The 21,822-nt window shown below is 34.4% G+C and overlaps 1 protein-coding gene and 1 non-coding gene across 4 annotated transcripts in view; one reads left to right on the forward strand and one right to left on the reverse strand.

The window, feature by feature from the left end:
* Adam32 (ADAM metallopeptidase domain 32) overlaps positions 1 to 21,822 on the reverse strand; it is a 126,349-nt gene that overhangs the window by 99,800 nt on the left and 4,727 nt on the right. For 2 of the 3 annotated variants that reach the window (XM_058585423.1, XM_058585424.1), the window contains exon 2: positions 20,576 to 20,646. In XM_058585423.1, coding sequence (XP_058441406.1) covers positions 20,576 to 20,646 — 71 coding nt within the window. Of the gene's footprint in view, positions 1 to 1,379; positions 13,948 to 20,575; positions 20,647 to 21,822 lie in introns of those variants that run through there. The other variant, XM_058585425.1, reaches the window with a different exon arrangement.
* Positions 20,780 to 20,881, forward strand: LOC124106292 (U6 spliceosomal RNA). Its single transcript, XR_006856052.1, has one exon. It is a non-coding gene; the product is annotated as a U6 spliceosomal RNA (small nuclear RNA).

Genomic DNA, 21,822 nt, shown 5'->3' on the forward strand with positions numbered 1-21,822 from the left:
CAGAATTTCACAGCATCTGATCATAGGCCATTGACCATTTTAACAAAGTATCTGAGCTCAATTCTTCCCCAAGAAAGGTTTGTGAGAAAAGCCTATCCTATTTAGGCACCCCCCCCCCCATTCATACTGAATAACATACATCAACTGGAGACTCTCAGCACACCAGGACTTAGGGCATGATCTAGGGATGAAACAGCAGAAGAGATCACAGGATTAGAGAAAACAGGCTATCTGTTTAGAATTTCTGAAAGGACAGGCACAAACAAAGTCAGATTATGAAGGTGGGAATAAGCAACTAATTTTTCAATATACCGCTGTTGTCATATTTCAGCAAGCCTCAAGACCTACCAGGGAATAATCACCTCACCTAATGACAAAAAAAGGTGTCAGAAACTGACATAAATCAAATGATAAGTGAAAACTCTTACATAGAATTCAAAATGGCTATTTTAGGGGAACTCAATAAATTTTAAGAAAACACAGAGAAACAACTCATTACACTGTCAGAGAAACTTAACAGAGAGATTGAAGTAATCCTTTAAAACTAAACACAAATCAATTAGATGCTAAAAGATAAAGACAAAGGATTCTCAAGCGGCAAGAGAAGAGAAAGAAATGGCCAAATAACATATAAAGGTGTTCCAATGCACCTGATACAAACTTCTCAGCAGAAAGATTATAAACCAAGAATGAAGAAAATGAGATTTTCACTTTGCTAAATAAATTTTTTTTAAATTAAAACTGCCAACCAAAATACTATACCCAGAAAAGCTAGTCTTTAGAAATTAACAGCAGGTCTTCCCTACTAGAAATGCTAAAAGAGGTTCATCAAACTGAAAAATTATTGAGTAAGAGACGCAGGAGAAGGTATAAAAATTACTGATAAGAGTAACTATACAATTTTTTAAAGTAACTATACAAAATCGGAATGCTGTAAAACCAAAAACTTGGTGTATAAACCATTCATATCTTTACTATAAAGGCTAAAATTCAAAACAAAAAATAATGACATTAATATGAAAAAGACAATACAGTATGTTGTAGAATAGGACATCAAAAATTCAACTTGTGAGAAGGAATGAAGAGCAAGTGTAGAGATTTTTATTAGTTTTTTCCCTCCATTTTTGTTTTTGTTCCTATCTTTATGACCAATTAATATGTTAACATTTGAAACAGCGTTATAATCAAAATAATTTTTTGTCAGCTTCATGGTTAACCTAGAGCAAATTCTGTAATATATACCAAAAATAATGACAAACAATTAAAACACACTACTAGAGAAATCACTTGGCCACAAAGGAAGACTTAAGAGAGGGAGAAAGTAAGAAAGGAACTATGGTAAAAGTATGAAATAACAGAATACGCTAGTAAGACCTTACCTGTTGATAACTATCTTAAGTGTAAATGGGTCGGGCTTCCTGTTCTCCTTTCCTCTGCTCAGATTTGAGATCTGACTTCCACCTACCCAAATTGCTGGTCTCAGCTCAGTCTCTGCCTGGACTTGGTGGCAGCTGAGTGCTGAGTTGGGCAAGCACTTCCCAAGAGAGGCTGATCTACCTGGTTCCCCTTGTTCACAGGGGAGGGAGAGCCCTTGGAATTTCTGCCTATGCCCACAGACATTGGAGAGGGCGAGGGACACCTAGTGGTAAGTTACCGAGTCCTAAGAAAACTAGCGAGACTTTCCTCCAGTTCACTGTCCTATGAGGGGCCAAGCCAGAGAGAAGCTGCCCATAATCTCCAAATCTCCAGCATCATAGAGGCAGGGAACCCCAGATGGTGGCTGAAGCTGACAGAAAGCTACAACAAGAGGGTGCCTAAGTCCTTGGGACACCTAAAGAGGAAGTTCTCAGATCTTCACCATAGCCAGCAGGAGGTCATTCAAAGCAATAATATGTCTGGGCCCAAGGCAACCAGAGCTCCCAGTCTGAATTCTCTCCTAGCCCAATTCATCTCCCAGCTTGAACCTTGACCACAAATATGGAGTGTGATAGGACATGGTTTAGATACTGGCTGGACTCTGCCTCACTCACAGTCAGCAGAGGGAGTCAGCACCCGCCATTCAAAACCTGGGGCAGTGGAACTAGAACAGTATGAACTGGCTGAGTTCCATTCTCCAGGAGTAATGACAGTAACCTCAATGAGTTGCACAGGCCAGGGGAACATTTGTGCAACAAAGATCACATGCAGAGAATCTGCAACCCCAGGACTTGTGCTTATTGAAGCCACCAGAATCTATACCACCAAGAAAAGGACACTGTAGAGGGGACTCTCCACAATCTCAGCCACAGCCCAGAGCCTTCATCCAGAACTTCTTCACACAATAGAAACACACAACAGACACAATACCACACCCTCCAAGCACTTAGCCACAGGCCCCTGAGCTGACAAACCAGAACCAACCAGTTGATGGAAGGTCCATTGCAACTAGGAGAGTGGCTCCTGTGTCCCAGCATCTCTGGAAAGATTCAAGGGCAAAGAATGACAGACACCTTCAAAATGCCCCAAATCGTAATGAAACTCATCTTGGCATGGTTTTCTATAAGTAACTTTAATGTCAACCTTAATGATATATAAAACTCTATCTTGACTGCTAGTTCTTACCCTAATAGCCAACATTGTACCTTCAACCCACATAAATACATTTTTTTCCTAACAGTTTAAAATATCATTTGGGGGCTGGGGATGTGGCTCAAGCGGTAGCGCGCTCGCCAGGAATGCGTGCGGCCCGGGTTCGATCCTCAGCACCACATACAAACAAAGATGTTGTGTCCACCGAAAACTGAAAAATAAATATTGAAATTCTCTCTCTCTCTCTCTTTAAAAAAAAAATAAAATAAAATAAAAATTTTTAAAAAGTATATCATTTGGAATCATTCTTCCTATCCCTAGTTTACACTTGTTCCTCTTATCCCCTATTCTTCCTTTCACACTGTCTACCACTACCTCAACTAGGATCCACATTTTTTACCTTTTTAATTCAGTCTTAGCATTCTATTCTTTTTCTCACTCTTTTGCCCAATCTTCTTCCCCTTTTCAGCCTTAATATAATATTATAGCAGTTTTACTCTATTCGTAACTAATTCTTCAGCCTGTTCCAGTTATAAACTTATGAAAAGTTTATACTAAATTAGAGCAATTGTGTAGAACAATATCAACAAGTTTTTCACTTTTCATAAGGTTGTATATGTGCTTTGACTCTGAAGTCATTATAGAAAATAGGCTTCAGTGACATCTCTCAAAGTGGATCTGATCCTGGAATCAATAGAGGCCACACATTGAGCTAAACTATTAATACCTGGATATTCTTCCAACACCAGGGCTTATAAAACAATAAAGCTAACAAAGTAGGCATTTGCTTATAAGAAGAAGCAATAACCATCCTATTAGATGGGGAGATATACAAGCAATATGAAAAAGCAAGAGAACAAACCACCTCACAACTCAGAACACTTCAACAACTGACCCCATTAACACCACAGAGGAAGATATGTCAAAAAATAATTTAGAAAGTTCATAGTTAAAATGTTCATGAGATAAAAGAGTGAAAGAGAAAATAAATAGGAAGTAAAGATCACTTCAATAAAGAAATGAAGATTCTGTAAAAGAACCAAATGGAAATCCTGGAAATAAAAATCTACTAAATCCAATTGAAAATTCAGTGGAAAAAAGAATCACCAATAGATTAGGCCATTTTGAAAATAGATTTTCAGTCCTTGAAGACAAAGAACATAACCTCAAAAATAAAACTGACCATAAGGAAGAAATGTTAAGAGACCATAACCAGAATATGCTGGGAAAACATCAAGATATTAAATTTACGAAACACTGGGGTAGATGAAAGTTCTGAAATACAAACTAAAAGTATGCACAATCTTTTCAATGAAATATTAGAAAATTTTCCAAACATTAAGAATAAGAAGGACATTCAAATATAAGAGGCATATAGGACACCAAATATACAAAATCACAATAGATCCACTCCAACAAATTATTATGAAAATGTCTAACATAGAGAATAAGGATAGCATTTTAAAATTTTCAAGAGATAAATAGATTGTCACATTTACAGGAAAACCAATTCAAATTTCAACTGATTTCTCCACCCAAAACTAAAAGGCAGAGGGCATGCAATAATATATACCACACTCTGAAAGAAAATCAGTTTTAACCAGGATTACTATATCCAGAAAAATTAAGTTTCAGAATTGAAGATGAAATAAAAACCTTCCATGACAAACAGAAGCTAAAAGAATTCAGAATCACAAAACCTATATTACAAAACATACTCAATTAAATATTTCATGAAGAAGAAATGAAAAATAAAAATGAAAACCAGCATAGGGATGCATTACAGTAGAAGGAGAGTCCATTAAAGGAGCATCAAGTCCAATTTAAACATTAAAAATACATCAAAATGGCACTGAAATAAAGTATGTCACTCTATAATAACATTGAATGTGAATGGACTCTTCAATCAAAAGATATAGGTTGGAGGGGGTTATGATGCCAGAGTAGAGAAGGTTGCTTTCCTAGCTGCTCCGTGGAATGAAACCAAGAAAGCAGACAGGCAGCTTCTCATCAAGGAGGCCTGAGGCGTGTCTGGGTATGGAGAGTTAGAGATCAAAGACACTGCCCGTCTAAACTGAAAGGCATGCTGCAAAATATTCTTTTGCAGGGAAGGTGAGGAGAGGACAGAGGAAAGAACCATATTGCAGCTGTGGTATGGGGGCTGGCAGATCCCTGGGGAGCAGATCCCTGGCAAACCCAAGTTTGGCCTGAAATACAGACCTGGCAAACCCACACAGCACAATATAGAGTGTGCCTAAGTGACCAGGAGAAAAACAAACCTGGAGAGAGGATTACACAGGGTTAACACAGAGGCTTACACTGGTCATGGAAACCCACCTGGCTCTCACCCTTCCCCTCCAAAGCTTGCAGGACCAGCTGGGAGAGGAATTCAAAAGGGTGGGGGGCAGGCAAGATTGAGTTTGGAGACTGAACCAGAGATCAGGAAAGGTGGAGTCCACAGGTGATGTAGTGGACTATGAATTGACTCCTCCAACCTATGAGTAGAACCCAGGGGAAGTCCCTGGTGTACAGTCTTCCATCAGGGACCCCGGCAACTGCTGGGCCATCTCCAGAACAACTGGCATTCAGCAAAGAGCCCATCAAAGCCTAAACCCCATTTCCAGGAATTCTGCCGAAGAGATTACCTCACTCACTCCAGCATCTGGAGGGTGGAGCATCATGCTCCAGATGACCCCATCTAATTATGCTGAGAAGATGAAAATCTTTTGAAATCCAATGAAAACAATTTTTTAACTTTTCATAAAACTTTTTTTCTCACTTTTTTTTTCTTTTCTCTGGTTAATTGTGACCTTAATGATTCATGGACATTTATACACACTCATATTTGGGGGGTTTTCCCCCTCATTTCTAGCATTTTTGAAGCCAGTTATTTTTCATGGATTACTTTTTGATGTTTGATTGATATCTTTCCGTTTTGTTTTGTGTTCTTTTATTTTTAATATTTTTTTAAAATTTTTACTTTATATGTATATTTTTCCTCTCACCCTTCTGTATTGCTTAATTCTATTTCGCTCTTTTCTTCAAATAAGAGCCAATCTCTATTGTTCTCTCTTTCACTCTTCAATTTTTTGCTTCTATCTGCTCTTATCTTCTCTCATAAGCAGCACTTCTATTCTCTCCCTGTTCATCATCCAAAATTGTAAACTCTTTTGTCAACTTACCATTTTTATTGTAGGCAATAACTTATGTCAATTCTGTTTATTGTGACAATTAGCATTGTAGTTGTCACAGCAGGAACTATTTGGTTTAATGCTGTATATTGATTGTAATGATTGTTGTTATTATTTGTCTCCCCCAAAATTGTGAGATACTGGAAACAGGGAAACTATAAATCTAGATGGTAGAAGCTCTTCTGCCTCAGATCCATACTGGTAGAAGGTAGACACACTAACAACATGAAAAAGCAAGGTAACAAATTGCCCCAAACAAAACAAGATACTCAAATAACAGAATCCATCAACACCACAGTGGAAGAAATGTCAGAGAAGAAGTTCAAAATGTACATATTTAAACTGATCTTCAAGGTAAAGAACAATATAAAGAGTAAAATCAGACAGAAATATAGAGTAAGTGAAAGATCACTTCAAGAGACAGAGATTCTGAAAAGAAATCAGGCAGGAATCCTCAAAATATAGGAATCAATAAATAAAAATTCAATTAAAAGCATCAACAACAGACTAGGTCACTTGCAAGACAGTTTTAGGCAATGAAGACAAAATATATAATCTTGAGAACAAAGTTGACCATGGAAAAAAGATGCTAAGAGACCATGAACAGAACTTCTAAGAAATATGGGACAACATGAAAAAACAAATTTAAGATTTACTGGGATAAGTGAAGGTGCAGAGATATAAACCAAATAAATACATATTTTTTTCAATGAAATAATATCAGAAAATTTCACAAACCTGAAGAATAAAATGGAAAATCAAATACAGAAGGCTTACATGACCCCAAAACCACAAAATTATAACAGACACACATCAAGGCACATTATTATGAAAATGCCTACCATAGAGAAAAAGGATCAAATTTTAAAGGTTACCAGAAAATAATTACAGATAATAGTCATAGGGAAATCAATCTGGATCTGAGCTGATTTCTCAACCCACACCCTCAAAGCTAGGAGGTCTTGGGATAACATATACCAAGCTCTGAAAGAAAATGGATGCCAGCCAGGAATACTGTGCCCAGCAAATTTAAGCTACAGAATTGATGATGAAAAAAAAAAAAAACTTTCATGAATAAAAAAAGTTTAAAAAAAATCACAACTAGAAAGCCTGCACTACAAAAGATACTCAGTGAAATATTTCATAAAGAAGGAATGATAAATAAAAGTGAAAAACAGCAAAGGGAGAAACTATACTAGAAGAATAGCCAATCAGTTTTAATTCAAATTAAAACCATAAATAAATCAAAATGACAGGGAATAAAAATAATTTCTCAATAATAACACTGAATATAAATGGCCTAAACTCATCAATCAAAAGACATAGAATAGCAGATTGGATTAAGAACAGCCCAACAATATGCTGTCTTCAAGAGACTCACCTCATAGGCAAACACATCCACAGACTGAAGGTAAAAGGATGGGGGAAAAAAATACATCATTAACACGGATTTTGTAAACAAGCAGAGGTTTCTATCTTCATATCAGATAAACTGGACTTCAAATCAAAGATAATCATAAGGGACAAAGAAGGACATTCATACTGCTTAAGGGAATTATATATCAATAAGACATAACAATAATAAATATTTATGCTCCAAACAATGGAGCATCTACATACATCAAACAAATCCTCAATTTCAAGAATCAAATAGACCACAACTCAATAATAGTGGGTGACTTTAACACACCTCTATCACCACTGTATAGATTCTCCAATCAATCAAAAACTAAATAAAGATGCTATTGAACTAAAAAATACAATTGATAATTTGAACTTAACAGACATATATAGAATATTTCACCCATAAATGACTGAATACACTTTCTTCTCAGCAACACATGGATCCTTCTCTAAAATAGACCATATATTAGGCCACAAAGAAAATCTTAGCAAATATAAGAAAATAGAGATAATACCTTGAATTCTATCAGATCATAATGGAATGAAATTAGAAATCCATGATAAAATAAAAAATATAAGCTACTCTAACACCTTGAGACTAAATAATATACTATTGAATGATGAATGGATAGCAGAAGAAATCGGGAATGAAATAACTAAAATACTTAGAGGTAAATGAGAACAGTAATACAACATATCAAAATTGCTGAGACACTATGAAGACAGGTATAACAGGAAAGTTCATTGCATTGAGCTCATTCACTGAAACAATAGAAAGTCACCAAAAAATAACCTAACATTACATCTCAAAGCCCAAGAAAATGAAGAACAAATCAACATCAAAAGCAGTAGAAGGAAGTTCTGGAGGGAGAGCCCGCCCATCCCACGCCACTGTGTCCCGAAGTCTGGAACAGAGCCACTCCACGCTGGGGTTCCTTATTCTAAAGCATGGCTCCACAGCCCAACATCAAGGTACATATAGGCTTGAGGCTGCCACCACCACAAAACTGGAATAGCATCACTTCTAGCAAGGAACAATAATAAGGACCTGGTAAGACATCATCAAGGTCCCTGTGGGCCTGGATGCACCAGAAGTTTCCCTACTAGGGGTGCTAACAGAAATCCTGTTGCTGAGGTAACAGAGTCTTGCATGGGGTTTCCTATCTCTTGTTTCTCCAACCAACAGCCAACTTCTGATTACCCTCTCATTAGTCATATAATCCAATACCTCCATATAATACCTCTCACATCCTACATCATAAACATCTCAGTCAACCCCCATCACTCCTTCCACCATCAGAAACTGTAAACCATTATGCAAATCTACTGACCATATGGTAGAAGATAACTGAACTCATCATTTTTGATTATAGTGACAAAACTGTAAATGTAAAAACAGAAGCTAACTGGGTACATTGAGTGCTGTAATATTCATCTCTCCCTTAAAAGTGAGATATTAGGAACCTGTAGGGACACTATAAGACAATAGGGCAGAAGCTGTAATCCCTCAGATATACACTGCAACAAAGGAAGACACATAGATATCATGAAAAAGCAAGAGAGGAAAGTACCCCAAACAAACCAAGATACTACAACAATAGAATCCACAGATAGCACAGTAGGTGAAATTTCAGAGAAGAAGTTCAGAATATACATACCTAAAATGATTTGGGAATTAAAGAATGACCTAAGTAAGCAGATACAGGCAAAAATTGACCATTCCAACAAAAAGATAAGAGAACAAATTCAGGCGACCATCAATCACACCAACAAAGAGATAAGAGAGCAAATTCAGGTTGCAAGAGATTACTTCAAGGGCTACGGTTGTGGCTCAGCGGTAGAGTGCTTGCCTAGAAAATGCGAGGCCCTGGGTTTGATCCTCAGCACCACATAAAAATAAGTAAATAAGGGCTGGGGACATGGCTCAAGCGGTAGCGCGCTCACCTGGCATGCGCGCAGCACTAGGTTCGATCCTCAGCACCACATACAAATAAAGATGTTGTGTCCGCCGAAAACTAAAAAATAAATATTAAAAAATTCCCTCTCTCTCTGTCTCTCTCTCTCTCTCTCTCTCTCTCTCTCTAAAAAATAAATAAGTAAATAAAATAAATGTATTAAAATATTTTTTAAAAAATAAAAACATAATTTTTAAAAAGAGATTACTTCAAGAAAGAGATAGAGATACTAGGGGGAAAAACAAACAGAAATCCTCGAAATGAAAGAAACAATAAGCCAATTTAAAAAAATCAATAGATAGCATCACCAACAGACTAGAACACTTGGAAGATAGGACCTCAGGCAATGAAGACAAAATATACAATCTTGAAAATAAAGTTGACTTCACAGTGAAGATGGTAAGAAACCATAAACAGAATATCCAAGAATTATGAGATACCATCAAAAGATCAAATTTAAGATTTATTGGGATAGAGGAAGGTTCAGAGATTCAAACCAAAAGGGATGCACAATCTCTTCAATGAAATAATATCAGAAAATTTCCCAAGCATGAAGAATGAATTGGAAAATCAAATACAAGAGGCCTATAAGACACCAAATGTACAAAATTACAACAGATCTACCCCAAGGTACATTACAAGGAAAATGCCTAGCATACAGAATAAGGATAGAATTTTAAAAGCTGCAAGAGAGAAAAATCAGACTACCTATAAGGGAAGACCAATTCAGATCTCAGCTGATTTTTCAACCCAGGTTCTCAAAGCTAGGAGATCCTGGAACAATATATACCAAGCTCTAAAAGATAGTGGATGCCAAATAAGAATCTTATATCCAGCAAAATTAAACTTCAAATTTGACAATGAAATAAAAACCTTCCATGAAAAACAAAAGTTAAAAGAATTTACATCAAGAAAGCCTGCACAACAGAACATTCTTGGCAAAATATTCCATGAGGAGGAAATGAAAAACAACAATGAAAATCTGCAAAGGGAAAAACTACAATAAAGGAAAAGCCAACCAAAGGAGAAACCAAGTCAAGCTAAATACCAAAAATAAACAAAAGTTACTGGTAATACTAATCATGTCTCAATAATAACTCTAAATGTTAATGGTCTAAACTCACCAATCAAAAGATATAGGCTGGTAAAGTGGATTTTTAAAAACAGACCCAACAATATGCTGCCTTCAAGAGACTCATCTCATAGGATAAGACACCCACAGACTGAAGGTGAAAGGTTGGGGGAAAAAAATACACCACTCACATGGTCTATGTAAGCAAGCAGGGGTTTCCATTCTCATGTCAAATAAAGTAGACTTCAAGCCAAAGTTAATCAAAAGGGAGAAACATGGATATTTTGTACAACTTAAGAGAACCATACATCAACAAGACATAACAGTTATAAATATATATGCCCCAAACAATGGAGCATCTACGTCCATCAATCAAACTCTTCTCAAGTTCAAGAGTCAAATAGACCACAAACGGTAATCTGAGTGACTTTTTAACACACCTCTTTCACTACTGGATAGATCTTCCAAACAAAAGCTAAACAAAGAAACTATAGAAATCTAGAATACAATCAATAACTTAGACCTAATATATAGATTATATTATCCATCAATGAGCAAATACACTTTCTTCTCAGCAGCACATGGATCCTTCTCTAAAATAGACCATATATATTATGCCACAAATCAAATCTTAGTAAATACAAAAAAGTAGAGATACTATCATGCATTCTATCAGACCAAAATGGAATGAAATTAGAAATCAATGATAAAATAAAAAATAAAAGCTACTCCAACACCTGAAGACAAAATAATATACTATTGAATGAAAAATGGATTGCAAAAGATAACAAGGAGGAGATTAAAAAAATTCTTAGAGGTAAATGAGAGCACCAAAACAACATATTGAAATCTCTGGGACACTATGAAGGCAGTTCTAAGAAGAAAGTTTATTGCATGGAATTCACTCCTTCAAAGAAGAAAAAGTCAACAAATAAATGACCTAACATTATATCTCAAAACCCTAGAAAAAGAAGAACAAATCAACCCTAAAAGCAGTAGGAGATGGGAAATAATTTAAATCAGAGCTGAAATCAGTGAAATTGAAACAAACAATTGAAAAAAATTGATAAAACAAAAAGTTGGTTCTTCGGAAAAATAAATAAAATTGATGAACTATTAGCAATGCTAATAAAAAGAGAGATAAAACTCAAATTATTAACATCCGTGATGAAAAAGGAAATATGATTGACACTACAGAAATACAGAGAATAATTAGAAATTACTTTGAAAATTTGTACTCCAATAAAAGAGAAAATATTAGAGGTATCGACAAATTTCTAGAGGCCATATGATATGCCCAAACTAAATCAGGATGATATACACAATTTAAACAGATCAATTTTAAGCAAGGAAATGAAATAGAGGACGCCATCAGAAACCTACCAACCAAGAAAAGCCCAGGACTAGATGGATACACAACTAAATTCTAAAAGATCTTTAGAGAAAAACACACACCAATATTTCTCAAACTATTTCATGAAAGAGAAAAAGAGGAAACATTTCCAAACACATTCTATGAGGCCAATATCACCCTGATTCCAAAACCAGACAAAGATACTTCAAAGAAAGAAAACTTCAGACCAATATCTCTAATGAACATAGATGCAAAAATCCTCAATAAAATTCTGGCAAATCGAATACAAAACATATCAAAAAGATTGTGCACCATGATCAAGTGGGATTCATCCCAGGGATGCAAGGTTGGTTCAACATACAGAAATCAATAAATGTAATTCATTACATCAATAGACTCAAAGATAAGAATCATATTATCATCTTGATAGACGAAGAAAAAGCATTTGACAAAATACAGCACCCCTTTATGTTCAAAACGCTAGAAAAGTGAGGGATAACAGGAACATATATCAACATTGTAAAGGCTATTTATGCTAAGCTTCAGGCCAACATCATTCTAAATGGAGAAAAATTGAAAGAATTCCCTCTAAAAACTGGAACAAGACAGGGGTGCCCTCTTTCATCACTTCTATTCAACATAGTTATTAAAACTCTAGCCAGAGCAATCAGACAGACAAAAGAAATTAAAAGATTAGGAAAAGGAAGAACTCAAATTAGCACTATTTGCAGATTATATGATTCTATACCTAGAAGACCCCAAAAATTCCACCAGAAATCTCCTAGAACTAATAAGTGAATTCAGCAAAGTAGCTGGATATAAAATCAATACCCATAAATCAAAGGCATTTCTGTACATCAGTGACAAATTCACTGAAAGAGAAACTAGGAAAACCTCCCCATTTATAATAGCCTCAGAAAAAAATAAAATACTTAGGAATAAATTTAATGAAAGAGGTGAAAGACCTCTACATTGAAAACTACAACACGCTAAAGAAAGAAATTAAAGAAAACCTTAGAAGATGGAAAGATCTACTTTGTTCTTGGATAGCATAATTAATATTGTCAAAATGACATACTACCAAAAGCACTATACAGATTCAATGCAATCCCAATGGCATTCCTTATAGAAATAGAAAAAGCAATCATGAAATTCATCTGGAAAAATAAGAGACCCAGAATAGCCAAAGCAATCCTTAGCAAGAAGAGTGAAGCTGATGGCATTACTATACCAGACCTTAAACCATACCACAGAGCAATAGTAACATTTAACAGCATGGTATTGGCACCAAAATAGACTGGTAGACCAATGGTACAGAATAGAGGACACAGAGTCTAACCCACATAACTACAGTTACTTTATATTAGACAAGGTGCCAAAAACACATTGGAGAAAAGATAGCCTTTTCAACAAATGGTGCTGGGAAAACTGGAAATCCACATGTAGCAAAATGAAATTAAATCTCTAACTCTCACCATGCACAAAACTCAACTCAAAGTGGATCAAGGACCTAGGAATTAAACCAGAGACCTTGTGCCTAATGGAAGAAAAAGCAGACCCAAATCTCCATCATGTCAGACTAGGCTCCAACTTTCTTAATAAGATTCCTATAGCACAATAATTAACACCAAGAATCAATAAATTGGATGGATTTAAACTAGAAAGCTTCTTCTCAGCAAAAGAAACAATCAGTGAGGTGAATAGAGAGCCTACAGAATGGGAGCAAATCTTTAGTACAAGCACATCAGATAGAGCACTAATCTCTAGGATATATAAAGCACTCAAAAACCTTAATACCAAAAAAAAAAATCAATAAATGGGCTAAGGAACTGAACAGACACTTCTCAGAAAAGGATATACAATCAATCAACAAATATATGACATCATTACCCTAAATACATGTATGAAGACACAAATGATGTGAAAATACTTTGTGTACATTCAGTGACTTGAAAAATTGTGCTCTATATGTGTAATATGAAGTAAATTGCATTCTGTCATCATGTATAACAAATTAGAATAAATAAGTAATTTTTCAAAAAAGCAGAAGACAGGAAGTAATTAAAGCTGACAAAGTTTTAGAGACATGTGACCTACCAAAATTGAGTCAGGACAGGAAAATTTAAACAGATAAACTTCAAGGAATGAAATTGAAGAAGCCATAAAAAGTCTACCAAGAAAAAAAGCCAAATGGATTCTGAGCCCAGTTCTACCAGACCTTCAAATTATAACTAATACCAAATCTACTCAAATTATTCCATGAAATGGAAAAGGAAAGAACCCTTCCAAACTCATTCTATGATGCTAGTCTCACCATGATACTAAAACCAGACAAAGAAACATCAAGGAGAGAAAATTTCAGACCAATAACCCTGATGAGCATAGATGCAAAAATTCCTAATAAAATATTGGCAAACCACAAACAAAAAACACATTAAAATATAGTGTTTTGTATGTGGTTTGCCAATATTTTATTAAGAATTTTTGCATCTCTGCTCATCATATAGACTTAAGGACAACAATCACATGATTTTCTCAATAGATGCAGAAAAAGCATCTGACCAAGTACAATGCCAATTCATGTTTAAAACACTAGAGAAACTAAGGATAAAAAAAACTTCCCTTAACAATGTAAAAGCTATACATGACACACCCAAAGCCAACATTATATTGAATGGAGAAAAACTGAAATAATTTCCTCTAAAAACAAGAACACACAGGATGCCCACACTCACCACTCCTTTTCAACATAGTGCTGAGAACTCTAGTCAGATCAATCAAGCCAGAGTAGGAAATTTAAGGGATACAAGTAAGAAAAGAAGAATTCAACTTGTATGTATTAGTTGATGACATTATCCTATATTTAGAAGACAAAAACAAAACAAAACAAAAACACAAAAAGACTTATAGAGCTGATAAACAATTTTAATAAAGTAGCACTATATAAGATAAACACACATAAATCCATTGTTTTCCTGTATTCCAGTAACAAACCTGCTGAAAAAGAAATTAGGAATAACACCCCATTCACAGTAACCTAAAAAAAATCCTTGGGAATTAATCTAACAAAAGATGTCCAGGACCTCTACAATGAAAACTACAGAACACTGAAGAAAGAAACTGAAGAACTTACAAGATGGAAAGACCTCCCATGTTCTTGAATAGGCTGATTCAATATTATTAAAATGGCCATACTTGGGCTGGAGTTATAGCTCAGTGGTAGAGTGCTTGCTAGCATGTGTGAGGCACTGGGTTTAATCCTCAGCACTACATAAAAATATTAATTAAATGAAGGTATTGCCTCCATCTACAACTAAAAAAAAAAGAAAAGAAAAAAGCCATACTACCAAAAGCATTATACTGATTCATTTCAATCCCATCAAATTACCAACAGTCTTCACAGAGCTAGAAAAAGCAGTTCTAAAATTCTCTTGTAAAAATAAGAGATCTAGACTAGTGAAAGAAATCCTGAAAAAAAAAAGAGTGATGCTAGAGGCATCACAATACCAGACCTCAAAACATACTATAGTTACTACCATAGTAACAAAAACAGCATGGTGCTAGCACCAAAACAGACATGAAGACCAATGAAATAGAATAAAAGACACAAAGACAAACCCACAAAAATACAATTATCTGATACTACACAAAGGTGCCAAAAATATATGTTGGAAAAAAATATTGCCTTTTTAATAATATCCTATTCACAATAAACTCAAAAAATAAAGATAAATTGGGGAAATTGTAAATCTTTATGTAGAAGAATGAAACTTGACCTCTATCTCTGACCCTGCACAAAATCCAAATCAAAGTGCATCAAAAACCTGGGAATTAGACATGAAACTGTACAACAGGTGGCAGAACATCTAGATACAACAATCCAACATAGTGACACAGGCATCAGCTTCCTTAATAAGACCCTTAAAGCTCAAGAAATAAAACCAGGAATCAATAAGTAAAATGGCATCATTCATTTCTGCACAGTGACTGGAACAAATAACTCAAAATGCTTCAACAAATGACTACACTGACACTACAGTAAATGTCAGAGAAGGAATATAGAAAGTTCATAGTTTAAATGTTCATCAAATTGAAAGATGATGTACGGAGTGAAATTAGAGAAAAAAATACAGGTGAAAGGTCCCTTCAATAAAGAGATAGAGGTTCTGAAAAAAAAACAAACAGAAATCCTCAAAATGAGAGAATTAATAAATGAAATTAAATATTCAATGGAAAGTATTACCAATAGATTAGACCCTTTGATGATAGATTTTTAGACCTTGAATTTAATGTTGACCATAAAGAAATTATGTTAAAAGACCACAACCAGAATATTCAAGAAATATGGGAAAACAGCAGAAGACCAAATCTAAGAATTATTAAGGTAGCTGAAAGGATCTGAACTACAAACTAAAGGGGTGCACAATCTTTTTAGTAAAATAATATTAGAAAAATTTCCAAACCTAAAGAGTGAGAAGAAAATGTAAATACAAGAGGCATATACAACTCCAAATAGACAAAAATCAAAGTATATCAACACCAAGGTACATTATATGAAATGTCTAACAGAGAATAAGGATAGCATTTAAAAATTTTCAAGAGATAAATGGATTGTCACATTTATAGGAAAACCAATTCAAATTTCAACTGATTTCTCCACCCAGACACTAAAAGGAAGAGGGCATGCAATAATATATACCAAGCTCTGAAAGAAAATCAGTTTTAACCAGGATTACTATACCCAGAAAAATTAAGTTTCTGAATTGAAGGTGAAATAAAAACCTTCCATGACAAACAGAAGCTAAAAGAATTCAGAATCACAAAACCTACATTACAAAACATACTCAATGAAATATTTCATGAAGAAGAAATGAAAACCAGCATAGGGATGCATTACAGTAGAAGGAGAGTCCATTAAAGGAGCTGAAAGCACATCCTTAAAAAACAGGAACAAACAAGGATTCCCACACTTACAATTTCTATACAACACAGTGCTTGAAAGTCTAGCCAGAGCAATCAGGGAGAAGAAGTTTAAAGGGACATAAATAATAGAAGAAGAGCTCCAATTATCTCTGTTGGCTGACAACCTGAACTTATATTTAGCAGACACAAAAAACTCCACCAAAAGAATTCTACAGCTGATAAATAAATTCAGCAATTTATTTATCAACAAACAAATCAATCACATTCCTATACTCTAATAATGAATGAGCTGAAAAAGAAATTAGGAAAACTATCCTATTCACAATAAACTCAAAAGATAAAAATAAAATGCTTGGGACTCGATCTAACAAAAGTGGTAAAGAAACTCTACAATAAAAACTACAGAACACCAAAGAAGTAAATTGAAAAATACCTTAGAAGATGGAAAGATTTCCCATTTTTTGGGGTAGGCATAATTAATACTATCAAACTGATCATACTTCCAAAAGAGCAGATTTGATACAATCCTCATCAAAATATCAATTCTTCATAAAAACAGAAAAAGCAATTCTGGAATTCATTTGAAAAAATAAGAGACCCAGAATATCCAAAGCAATTCTTAGCAAAAAGGGTGATGTTGGAGGCATCACAATACTGGATCTCAAATTATACTACAGAGCTATAGTAAAAAAACAGCATGGTACTAGCACCAAAACATACATGAAAACCAATGGAACAGAATAGAAGACACAGAAACAAACTCACATTAATACAGTTATCTGACACTAGACAAAGGTGCCAAAAACATACGATGGATAAAAGATAGACTTTTTAACAAATGGTGCTGAGAAAACTGGAAATCCATACATAGAAGAATGAAATTTGACCCCTCTCACCCTGCACAAAATTCAATTTAAAGTGCATTGAAGATCTAGGAAATAAACCTGAAGCTCTTTAGCAATCAGAAAAATGCAAAATATAGGCCCAACACTCCAACATGTTGGAACAAGAACCGACCTCCTTAATATGACTCCTAAAGTGCAATAAATAAAATATAAAATCAATGGATGGCATCATATTGAAAAGCTTCTGCATAGCAAGGGAACAATTAAGAGCATGAACAAAGAGCCTACAGAATGGAAGATCTTTGCTACCTGCTCCTGAGAGCATTAATATCCAGAATATATAATGAATTCAAAAACTTGACAAAAATGCAATTAATAAATGGGCAAAAGAACCAAACAGATACTTCTCAAAAGAAGAAATACAGCAACAAATATATGAAAAAATATTCAACATCTCTAGCAATCATGGAAATACAAATCAAAATTACATTGAGATTTCATCTCACTCCAGTCAGAATGGCAATTATCAGGCATACAAATAATAATAAATATTGGTGTGAATGTGGAGGCAAAGGAACACTCATACATTGTTTGAGGGACTGAAAATTAGTGCAACCATTCTGGAAAGCAGTATAGAGATTCCTCAAAAAACTAGTAATGAAACCATCCTATGACCCAGCTATCCCACTCCTTGGCATATATCCAAAAGATTTAAAATCAGCATTCTGCAGTGATTCAGCCACTTCAATGTTTATAGCAGCACTATTTAGAATAGCCAAAGTATAGAACCAACCCTTGGTGCCCTTCAACAGATTTATGGATAAAGAAAATGTGATTATATATATATATACACACACACACACATATGTATATATATATGTATATGTATATGTATATGTATATATATGTGTATATACATATATATATATATATATACACACACAATGGAGTGTATAAAGTGATAAAGAAGAATGAAATTATGGCACTTGCTGGTAAATGGATGGAAATAAAGACTATTATGCTAAGTGAAATGAGCCAGTCCCAAAAAGTCAAAGGTCAAATATTTAATAGCAGAGGCTAACTCAAAATGGGGGTGGGGAGAGATAAAGGAAAAAGGGGGAGAAGGGATTCTATCAAAATAGAGGAAATATCAATAAAACAGATAAATGGGATTGAGTGGGAGGAAAGAAAGATGGGATGGGGAAGGACTGGGAATAAATTTGAACAAACTTTTATACCACGGTGAATATGTGAATATACTACAGTGAATTTCAACATCACAAATATCCACAAGACACTAACTTAAAAAATAAAAATAAAATCACAAATAATTTGAATAAAGATGAATAGAGTAGAGGGAGGGAAGCATGAGAATAGAGGGGAAGGGGACTAAATTAGAGCAAATTATATTCCATGTTTTTGTGATCATGTCAAAATGTATCCTAATGTTATATATAACATAAAAAGAATCAATAAAAAATGACATTGTAAAAATAAAACATAAGTGGCCCAATGAACTAAACAGATACATTTCAAAAGACATACAAATGGTCAACAAATATATGAAAAAAATATTCAATAACTTTAGCAATCAGAAAAATGCAAATTGATACTACACTGAGATTTTTATCTCATTCTAGTTACAATGATAATCATCAAGAATATAAATAATACTGCTGGCAAGGATATATGGGGAAAGGATCACATATATACAGTCAGTGAAACTGTAAATTAGTACAATAACTATGGAGATCAATAATGGAGATTCCTTAAGAGACTAGGAATGGAATCACCATATAACCCAGGTATACCATTCCTTAGCATTCATCCAAAACAATTTAATTCAATGTACAATATACATATCTGTGTTTGTAGTAACACAATTCACAATAGATTAGTTATGGGACCAATCTAATTGTCTATCAATGAATGAGTAAAGAAAATATGATACATGGGGCTGGAGTTGGGGCTCAGCAATAGAGTGCTCGCCTAGCAGGTGCGAGGCACCGAGTTCGAGCCTCAGCACCACATAAAAATAAATAAAATAAAGGTATTGTGTACAACAATAAGTAAATATATATGTATATATAGTTTTTTAAAGAAAGAAAATGTGATACACACACACTGCACATACACACACAATGGTGTTTGATATAGCCATAAAGAAGAATGAAATGTCATTTTCAGGAAAATGGGTGAAACTAGAAAGCATTATGTTACATGAAATCAGACTCAGAAAGGCAGGCTCTGTGTATTTTCTAATATATGTGGAAGCTAGAGAGTAAAAAGAAAGAACATGGACCTCAAGAAAAAAGAGGCAAGATCAGGAGAATAATGGAAGGAGACGACAGGGGGAAGGAAGGCAGGGAAAAGAATTGTCCAAGAAGTGAAAGACTAAATTATGTTACGTGCATATATTAATCTGCCACATGAATCTATTATGTATAATTATAATGCAATTTAAAATTATATCTCAATGAAATCATAAAAAACAAAAGGTCATCAAAAAGTTGAGCCAGGCATGGTGGCACACATCTGTAAACCTAGTGATTTGGGAACTTGAGACAGGAGGATGGCAATTTCAAGGCCAACACTGGCAACTTAGTAAGACATTGACTCAAAACAAAAAAATTTCTAAAAAAGGATGGGGATGTAGCTCAGTGTTCAGAGTGGCCCCAGGTTCAATCCCTAGTACTAGAAAAAAAATTGTCCACTTATACTATTAGGCTTGTTAAATTGTATTTTGTTTGTTTGTTTAACATCCTAAGAAACAGCATAAGCACATGGCATCTCCAAAGAAATACTTAAATAAATCAATGGATAAAATAAACTTTCTCCCTTTTTAATAAAAATAGAAAAATAAAAAATTACTCCTTCTTTGAGAATTTGTAGTTTCATGAGTAAAGAATAAATAAAGAGGGTTTTGTTAAAAGATATTCTTGCCATTTTGAAGAATATTTTCTTCATCCAAATCTCCTTGATATCACTAAGATAAGACACTTAATTCTTCAACATTATTTTCTATGCTGAACTTTAAAAAAATAATTTACCATGAGGAAATGATAAATGTTAATAAACAAAGCTGACCATTCTCACATATATATTTGCTTTTATCAACAGAACTTTGAATTCCTTATCAGTAGTAATATTAGATATTTACATTCATATTTTATAATGGGATTCATATATTTCAGAGCCATGTAATGAAATATGAAATTTCCTATAATTGTTTATATTATAAAAATATTTCTTACTGTATCTACCTCTGAATTATCACTTTTCTCTCCTTGGATTTTCTTTGGAAGTATGATTTGCAAAAATGGATTTTGAGAACCTGAAGAAATTAAAAGAAAAAACATTTAGCAACCCTGCCTTGAATTTGACTAAATATCTGTTTGACACTTTTCAGAGGTTTACTTGTGCAGGTAAGGATGGTTCCTCACTGTGTACTCCTGTGAAAACCTTGAGCAGTCACTTCATCAGCACACACACAAAATAGAATGATAGAGAGATTAGCATGTTTCCTGTGCAAGGAAGACACTCAAATTCATGAAGAATTCCATACTTAAAACTAAGCAAAATGAAACAAAAAAAAAAAACCTTGAAAACACTTAATTTAAAAAACATACAATGTAGTTTTAAAGACCCAAAAAATAAAAATACTCAATTTATACAAAATTTTCTGTTCCTGGAAAAAAAACAGAATAGACAAAAATAAATAAACAGCCTACTTAAGAAAACCTGTTGACTGTTGTGCACTGAAGTCTAGTTTCATCCTTCTACACATGGATATCAAGTTTTCCCAGCATTATTTGTTAAAAAGGTTATCTTTTCTTCAACATGTTTTTGGAAGCTTTCATAATGACCAGATGACTATGTCTATGCAAGTTTTTCTCTGTTTCTTCTACTCTATTCCACTGATCTTTATGTCGGTTTTAATGCCAACACCATGCTATTTTTATTATTATAACTCTGCTGTATAATTTGAGATCAGGGATTGTGATGGCTTCCAGCATTGCTCTTCTTACTCAGTATTGCTTTGGTTCTTATGGGTCCTTTATTCTTCCAAATGAATATCAGGACTGTCTTCTAATTCTGCAAAGAATGTCATTGATATTTTGATGGGGATTGCATTGAATCTGTGCTTTTGGTAGTATAGCTGTTTTGACAATATCAATTTAAAACCTCTAAGTGCTTTTTCAATTTCTTTCTTCAGTGTTCTATAGTTTTCATTGTAGTGGTCTTTCATCTTCTTGGTTAGATTTATTCCCCAAAGTCAATTCATAGTGGCTCAACGACCTAGAAATTAAACTAGAAACCTTGCAACTGCCAGAAGAAAACTTAGGCTCAACACTCCAACATAGTGGCACAGGCATCGGCTTCCTTAACAAGAACCCCAAAGCTCAAGAAATAAAACCAGGAATCAATAAATGGGACAGCATCAAATTTAAAAGTTTCTGCACAGTGAAAGAAGCAATTAAGAACATGAAGAGAAAGCCTGCAGAATAGG

Source organism: Marmota monax, unplaced genomic scaffold (assembly GCF_021218885.2).
Source record: "Marmota monax isolate L192 unplaced genomic scaffold, Marmota_monax_Labrador192_F-V1.1 WCK01_AAM20220418_F8-fsc00224, whole genome shotgun sequence".
NCBI classification, from domain to species: Eukaryota; Metazoa; Chordata; class Mammalia; order Rodentia; family Sciuridae; genus Marmota; species Marmota monax.